This window comes from Haplochromis burtoni, unplaced genomic scaffold (assembly GCF_018398535.1).
Source record: "Haplochromis burtoni strain Fernald_Lab_line unplaced genomic scaffold, NCSU_Asbu1 Contig_31, whole genome shotgun sequence".
NCBI classification, from domain to species: Eukaryota; Metazoa; Chordata; class Actinopteri; order Cichliformes; family Cichlidae; genus Haplochromis; species Haplochromis burtoni.
Window position 1 is genome coordinate 418,853 of NW_024582392.1, and position 8,289 is coordinate 427,141.

Genomic DNA, 8,289 nt, shown 5'->3' on the forward strand with positions numbered 1-8,289 from the left:
GTCTTTGCTAATTTTTGGATTTTAATTAGCAGCTTTTTTGTTATTTTGTTTCCCTCTTTGTCCTGGATCCCGAGGGTCCTCTCTCATCTCAAATTAAAATCTCAGATTTAGGTTAGAGGTATGTTGTACCAAAAACTGTGTAATTTTAGTATCTGTTTAACACACCAGAAGAAGAATCTTACAGCAGAACACAAGATGTGACATATTTTGTTTCTAAAAGTCTTCTCTTCAAAGTGGTTCACTGATGATTGTTTCATTTTTCATTAAATATATATATATATACATATACACATATATCTTTTTGCATTAGCCTCATCTCCAATACAGATAATTAACTATAAATTACTGTAATAGATTCCTCTTTTTCTAATGCTCTGGCAGTGAAGGGGGTTTTCTCACCAGTCTCAGCTCAGGGATGGATCTGCTCAGCGTCCACTCCTGGCTGTTGGCAATATTTACTAGAGAGAGAGACAGACAGGGACAAACAGTCAGCGAGGCGGTGACACATCATTTAGATTACATACAGTAAAAAGGGCAGCCATCTTAACAGCCTGCAGGAGGGCAATAAATCACACAGCTGCTGCGTGACTGGCCTCACGTGCGGCCTGGCAGGTCGCCTTAATGAATATAACCTTTCAGTCACGATGGGGGATCCAACAAGGTGGAGCCACACCGCTCTTTATCCACTTTGCTCTCCCCGTGCTGGAAATGACGGGCAGCTGTGCGCTGAGCGATGGAAGCCTTTAGTGTTCAACTTGCTGCTGCTCAAAGATGTCAGGCACCTTTTTAGGTTTGAACTAAAAGAAATTACAGCTAAATATATTTATATTTGACTCGTGATGAAATTATAACCTGGACACATGTGGAGGTGAAACAGCTATAAATGGCGTATGAGAGAAAGTAAAGTATGATCACCAAAATAGAATAACTTCAGTGACTCAACCGCTTTTCTGCCTGACAGCTGGCACAGTTTCTACCAAGCAGCAGCATCCAGAGGTAAACAACAAACAAACAAGAGTGCCAAAAAACAGTGATTCCTCTAATGAACTGCCTGCAAAACCAATTAGTTCCCACAGAGCCCCCACCAGTAATAACTATACGGTCATGAAGAAAATCATGTTTACAGCCAGATATGAAAATAAACAAATAAATAAAACATTTTGGTCTGTTTAGCTGATTTCTGTTTTAGTTTTTAGAGGTCTTTGTCTTGTTTTTCCCCGTCTTCCTTGTTTAGTGTCAGCCCTTGTGTTTCAGTGCTCTCCTATGCCCTGTTTTGGTTTTACTACCTGCTTTTTGTTCCTTTCATCTGCTTTGTGATTGTTTGTTTGTGCCTTATTCCCTCATGCCTCTCGTTTTACAATCAGCCTTCTGTCTATACATAATCTCCGCTCTCCCTCTGTCACTGTTGGATTGTCTGCTTGTCTTTTGTGGATTTCTGTGTTCCTTATCTTCAACCCCTTGTGCCTTAAAGGGCTTGTTTGGGTTTTTTTTAACCTAATGTTATTATCTGGACTTATTATAGGCAATAAAACTGCCTTTTTGTTTTAACATGATATACCTAAATTCTAGTATATCACCAGTTTGGATTAAACTTAGGGTCTGGCTATCTTAAATGACCGGTGTGCAGTTGCTACCTGTCTGCTAAGTGAAGCCACTGAACTGGACATCTACACCAAACTTCTGCCTTATGGAGCATTTTTAATGGTATTAACTGAGAGATGATGTGACCTGCTGCGCAAAGTTTGTGTATATTTTATAAGTCTGTCCATCTTCGAGGCTTTGAGTCCAAGTTCAGTGGGACACGATACAGTGACTACATTCATATATTAAATAGTTTGTTTTAAAGTTCTCAAATTTAAAGGAAGGTTATCATTAAAACTAAAACTCATAATCTATGCATGTATCTGTCTATGTCATAGAGAGTCAAGAGACCAAGATCATATAAATGTCTGGTTTGTTTGGTCAACAGTCCAAAATTCCAAAAATCTAGTTTTCACTTTATATAAATAAAATAAAATGGCAGGAATTACTGGACAAATAAAATAAATATGAAAGTTATTTGGGGTTCCTTTCCTCTTCAGCGACTTACCTAATCGACTAATTCTAAAATCATCAGGGGCCAATTTTAGCTGCAAACTTGGCTTGAAATTGTGTCTGTGATTGTGGTACACAGTCGTCTGCAGTGGTTCGGTCGCAGACAGCTGTGCCAGCGTTCCTATTGGGCAAAAGAGGTGGCATACACCCGATATGATGCGATGCCAACACCCAGAAACCCAGCTGCAGCTCCAGAGCCATTGGAGGGAAAGACAGACAGAAAAATTGATTCATAGACATAAAAAGCATCAGTGGCCAGTTTAGGTGCTCTGTCTGGGAACCCATCAGTGCTTGCCTAATGACCTATCCTCTGGGGGCAGCGGCTGATGTTTCACAGCTTCCGGTGTAACCAGCAGATGTTTCGAAATCTGATAGTTTGCCCTAAAGTTCCCGTTTCACAGACTGCGTGTGATTTCACAATTTTACTATGAATGCAGACATCAAAGGGAACCTACTAGGCTTTCCTGTATTTTTTTTGTCATACTGTTACGATGGTGGATTTGTATTAAACATGGCCAAGTTTCAGATAATTACATCAGTGTGGCCCTTTTATGGTCATCTCACTTTTAGCCTATCAGAGATCACAGAGGTTATAGGGAAGGGAAGAGAGCTAAGGGTTTGTTTCAGGCTGCAGACAGGTCAAATGCTGGTTTCAGCATTGTACTTGGCTCAAAATGCTCTTTTTTCTCTCCACTCTCCTCATGGATTGTTTACCTGCATGCAGCCAAACCCAGTCAAACATGTTTGGTTTATACGGCTCAGACAACAAACAGTAACCAAAACTTTTCTGAGACCAAACATTGCTCACAGATATCTGCAAACTCACATGCAGATACAGAGTGTGTTCACAAAGATTAGAGGAGTGAAACACGACAGTCCTGCAGTAACACCTCATAAAAAAGGATTTACTGAACGACTGTCGTGTTAGACTGGATTCATATTTTTGTTAGGTGTACAATAGAGTCTGCTGACATGGTAGCAGCTCAGATTGAGTGCACTGTAATGCTAAAGCCAGGATAAACATGCTCACGGTAGCAGCATTAATTCTGATGTTTAGCAGGTGTCAAGCAGGCTTAGTTGACAGGTAGCACTCTGGACTGAAGCCGTGATGTCATTAATCCTGCGCACGCTTTGTAGAAGTTTAACATCTCCATCTCATCAAGGTGGTTATGACTCTTTCTTTGTTAGCAGGGGAAAAGTTATGGAGTCCTTTGGACGACAGTTTTAGAGGCGGGGTCTTGCCCAACTTGGAAATTATTAACTTTTGGACTTTATGGACACATATATGCATCAAATTGAAAAACAACTGGGAAATATTGTCTTGATGCATAGTGTGGAGGACATTTTCAGCCTTGGTGGAGGTACATAGTCTTAGGCTATTCTTGTATAGATATGGGCTTTGTCTTGTTAGCCTCAAATAGTCCGATAAGATTGAAGATGAAGATCTGGAGGCTGAAACAGTGATGACTGTGGTGGCTGATGGAGATCAGTACACACAGCTGCAAAGCTGTCTGCACAGGGCTCCATCTCCATGGTTAAAAATAGTTTTACACTTCTTCTTGCTGTGGGTTGATTGTAGAATATCTTGGTTCGCAACCAAGATTGCTGTAGAGTGGCTTTCCTCTCAAACAACATTGAATCTTCAGCTTCAAGGACCACTAATGCCTCTACAAGGTTTTTCAGGTTTTATAACGCTAGGCATTAGTCTTGATTCAGGAGCCATGCTGCCTGTGTTCTCCTTTTTTGTTTTTTGTTTTTCTGATAAAGAAAAAGCATTTATCAGAAAATACAAAGCAGGAAAGGAACTAGAGGAAGACAACGGGAGACCGGGAGGTTTTGGCAGACTACCCTGATAGATACACTGCCCATTATCCTCAGTGTGAATGTGTGATGTGTCCTTCAAAAACAGATGATGATTAAACTCAGGCCTGGTTCTAAGTCTAACACCATACACAGCGATGATGTGTTTCACACGATTAAAAAAGGCACTTACACACGAGCTGTTGCTGCAGCCAGCTCCCTCAGAAAAAGGCCAACTCCTACCACACACACACACACAGACTTTGCATGTCTTTGTCTATCTTTCTGACTCAAAGCTCTCTTTATGGCCTGCTGCTGGTGCCAAAAACGATCAGACAATGTGATCCTTCTGCTGCTTCGACACACACATGCCTACGTAAAGCCAATTATCCTCAGTCCCCTCTCCAAACCAATCACGAGTGATCCCTCACATCCCTCGTGTGCAGCCTGTAGCTGACATCCAAAACTTAATTCTGTTTTTAGGAAATTTTGTCTCTCAAGCATGTGTCACTGCACACAGACACATACATGCACACACGCGCACACACACACACAAGCACACCTCCTCCACCCTATGTTTCATCAGGCTCTATAGCAGCAGCAGCAGCAGAAGCAGCAGTCCTGCCGGTTGCCATGGCAACACTTCCTCCTGCCTTGAGTATGTGTGTGAATGTGTGTGTGTGTGTGCACGGTCGGCGAGGCTGGTCTGACTATTTGAGTGAATCCACAGTGTGCATGTGTAACAGTGTGAATACACAATGAGTGAATGAATGCATAAACACACACACACACACACTCCCTCGCTCGCTGGCTCCCACAGGCCGACACTCGCTTCGTCTTTGAGCAAACATGTTGGTGAAAGAGATGCACTGTTGTACGCTGCAGCCACTCAACTCACAACCCAACAATCCTGAAGCTTAGAAAAGGCACACGCGAGGTTCACACATGAATTTAAATTCAACCTGACGGAGACAAAGATGGTGAGAAAGAAGGTGCAAAAATAAAAAAAAACCAAGCTCCTTATAGTGGCAGATCATGCAGTGGGTGGACTATCAAAGACAGGATTAGAGATGTTCTTGATTCGCTGTGAATCCTCACTTCCCTTTTTTGACGTGGGTGAACGAATATCATCTTATGTCTTTCCTCTTTTCTAATCATTCCAGCTTTAAGGAGCGACGCAATCCGACCACCAGCTCCTCTCCCTTTTGGCTTCATTAGGAGACTTAAAGCCATGCTGGGAACACTGCTTAACTGTGTGTGTGTTGGGGGTGTTAGTGTCAGTGTTTGTGCGTGCAGATTACCCCTCTAGCGATGTGAAATTGGCCCCGCGCTCTGAGGGGAATTAGGTTAAAACTGTCCAAGATGATTCTATTGTCAATCCTCAGATCAAAGAACTTCATCTATCATCAATTTGCAGACACACATGGCTTTGGGGAAACGTGACAGTGTTAAAGCCTGCAGATAGATTCTGTGCAGGCTTCTTTAAAAAGATCAACCCCACCCCACCCAAATCATTTCTAATGGATGCCTGTGCACAGATGAAAGGGCTAGGCTGATAAATGTTTGGCTGCATACAGGAGTCCCTATCTGAAGGATGGATTTGAAGTTGAAGAGGTGACAGTGATGATGTGTTTGTGACCTCCTACCTTCCTCCTCACTGGAGTCTCTCTGTATATAGACGGGAGGTGCTGTGGAGGATGACCCCGCTGCCCCCGAGCTGCTCTTTGTGAAAATGCCACTGATGAACTTGAGCATCTTTCTGTCTTTAGCAGAGCCTCTTTGGCCCTGCTGTCCTTGCTGAGCTTCTCTTGCCAGGCCCAGGTCTTCAGAGAGGCTGTTCAGGTCACTGTTATCCAGCGTGCGGCTTTTGCCTTTGCGAGCCGGTTTGGGGGCCTGGGTAGGAGGTGCAGGTAGGGAGGTTGAGCCGCTCTTTAGCCTGTCCTTTCTGGGGATGTCTCTCATCACTGCAGCCATGCCACCTCCAATCTCCAGCTGTATTCCAGTTTGAGCCTCATCCTGCAGGTCCCGCCATCCTTCGGTCCTGCTCGCCTCGGCCCAGGAGGCCCTGCAGGGGCCTGGCGAGCGCGTCGTCACGCGGCAGTCCTTGCGATCGAGGCTCTGGGCTGAGGTAGGGCTGCGTTCTCTACCCTCCCGGGAGTCGCGGCCGCGGGTGGCCACGCTGCTGTGAGACTTGAGCAGGCTCACGGGCCGCTGTCCTGCAGGGCGGATAGGGAGGCTGGTCCTGGTTGGGGTGCGGCTGGGCTCGGCCACCTCCATAGGGGGTGTTGTGGTTAGAGATGGAGACCTGCATTGCTTTGCCTCTGGGCTGGAAAACGGTTTCTCGACTACGTCTGCTGACTTCGTCTTCTGAATCGTGACTCTCTCAGCAGGTAAGGGGATAGAGAGGTTGCATGGTGGCTTTTCAGCCACTTTACTGGGGACATTTGAGGGTAGTTTATTTGTCAGAGGGCTGAGGGATGTCCTCTCTCCTTCCTTGAGTTCATCAGTGCCCCCTTTCACAATGACAGCATCTTCAGCTCTTTGTGGTTCCCCTAAAACCACTCCAGCTCCATTTTCAGTCCGTGTGGAAGCTCCACCTTCAGCTTCCACTCTCTCATCTCCTGTTCTGGCCTCCACCTCCTTCCCCTGGTTGCTGTTCTTGGCCTCATCTCCATTCTCTTCCACAGCCTCTACCTTGACCAGGGTGAGGGAAATGAGGTAGGTGGTGCGTTGCTGCAGGGCGCCGCCTCCGCTCATGTGGTCAGGCTTCAGTAGACACACAGTAGATGAATGAAACCAGACAGAGCAACATGAGCAACTGACGCTTTGCCAGCGTGTTCGGATGTGAAACAATCTGACGACACGACAAGGACGAAAAACTTACACGGAGGAAGATTAAGTTTCTCCTCGGAAGACACAACAGCAGAGAGACTCTTGGGCTCATCCATCCCCCAAATCCCTCTTTCTTTGTTTCGGATTTTAATTTCCGTCACGGATTTCTTCTCTCACTCTAATTGTCATTTCTCTGTGATTCAAAAACAAAACCCACCCTTCCTGACAACCTTCAGGACCACTGTCAGTACAGTGAAAGCAGCTCTTTTGTTCCTAGAAAACACCCAATTAAAATGTATCCACAACACATGCATGCAGCCACTGAGACAAAAATATCTTCATTATGGTGTCTGATGCCTCATTCTTTATGGTAATCATTTACATGACCTTATTTTATGTGCAGCACTCCCTCAGCTTACATGTTGCTCTGTCCAACCGCTTCAAAAATCTTGATTCATTCGGAATAACAGCTGCCCTGCATCATACGTCATCAAGGATGTGCTGGAGAGCAGCTGTAAAGTGAAAAGGTGAAGTCTTTAAAGATTCATTAGCGTCACCCTAAAGCAGCATGGCACAGTAACCTCCAGAGCTGAATGCAGTCCAGTCCAAATCATGGGCTCTCATTGCACACCTCACATGCGTGTTGACAGCAGCATCCATTCAGAGAGCGCGGCGGCAAAAAAGCAGGCAGCCTCACGGAGACGCACAGGAAGGACACCGATGAGGGCTGGAAGGGATCGGGAGCAGAAGCCAGGAGAAGATGGATGGAATTCTGGGGAAATGCATGACCGAGCGAGGGCGCGTCCGGCCATCACGCCCCTCTCTCTGTCTCCTGGGCAGCCAGTGTCCTGTGAGCGCATCAGGCGCCAAGCACAAGTGGAGACGCTGAGGCGAGTCACAGCTCCTCGACTGCCTGTGAAGCCTTCTGACAGAGACACCGTCGCACAGGTTCAGCGAGTCCAAATCGCATCACGTACACACACACACACACATGCAACGCACCCTCACACATGCACAGCTCTTCTCTCTCGCACTCTGCGTTTCTCTCTCCTTTCCGCTCACTGATAGGAATCTCTGATGTCCCTCCCTCTACATGCCCCTCCTTGTTCCAATAGGCGATCCATACAATGCAGAGCGATCCTGCTTCTCCTTCCTTGCTTTTCCCTCCTCTATTTTCTCTCCCTCTGCTTTTCCTGCTGCTCCTCTCAGACGGTGCAGGGTCCCTGCTTTTTTACGGCTCATCCCCATCCCCTCCCTTCCTATCTTTCTCCCTGTATGCCGGAGAGGATGAGGAGGGGGTGAGAGGCAGGGACTGGTGGTAAATCATCAATGCACACACACACAAACTGGACCTGCTAAATGAGGGGAGGCTGCAGGAGAAGAGATCAGTGGTAAGGAGAGGCAAGTGTGCAGGGTTCAGCCAAGAATGACAAAGAGTGGGAAAAGGATGTGTGTTTGTGGGCTGGGTGTGTTTTCCAAGTGCCAGAAAATCTTCATCAAGATCATTCAGCTGTCTATTTATGTGAGTGAGTGTGTGTGTGTGTGTGTGTGTGTGTGTGTGTG

General features: G+C 45.9%; 1 protein-coding gene across 5 annotated transcripts in view; it reads right to left on the reverse strand.

The window, feature by feature from the left end:
- Positions 1 to 8,289, reverse strand: part of agap2 (ArfGAP with GTPase domain, ankyrin repeat and PH domain 2) — a 33,984-nt gene that overhangs the window by 19,648 nt on the left and 6,047 nt on the right. For 2 of the 5 annotated variants that reach the window (XM_005918747.3, XM_005918746.3), the window contains exons 1-2: positions 5,541 to 8,255; positions 400 to 458 (exon numbers count right to left, since the gene is read on the reverse strand). In XM_005918747.3, coding sequence (XP_005918809.1) covers positions 400 to 458; positions 5,541 to 6,651 — 1,170 coding nt within the window. In that variant the 5' untranslated portion in view covers positions 6,652 to 8,255. Of the gene's footprint in view, positions 1 to 399; positions 459 to 5,540; positions 8,257 to 8,289 lie in introns of those variants that run through there. The other 3 variants (XM_005918748.2, XM_005918749.2, XM_005918745.3) reach the window with 2 other exon arrangements.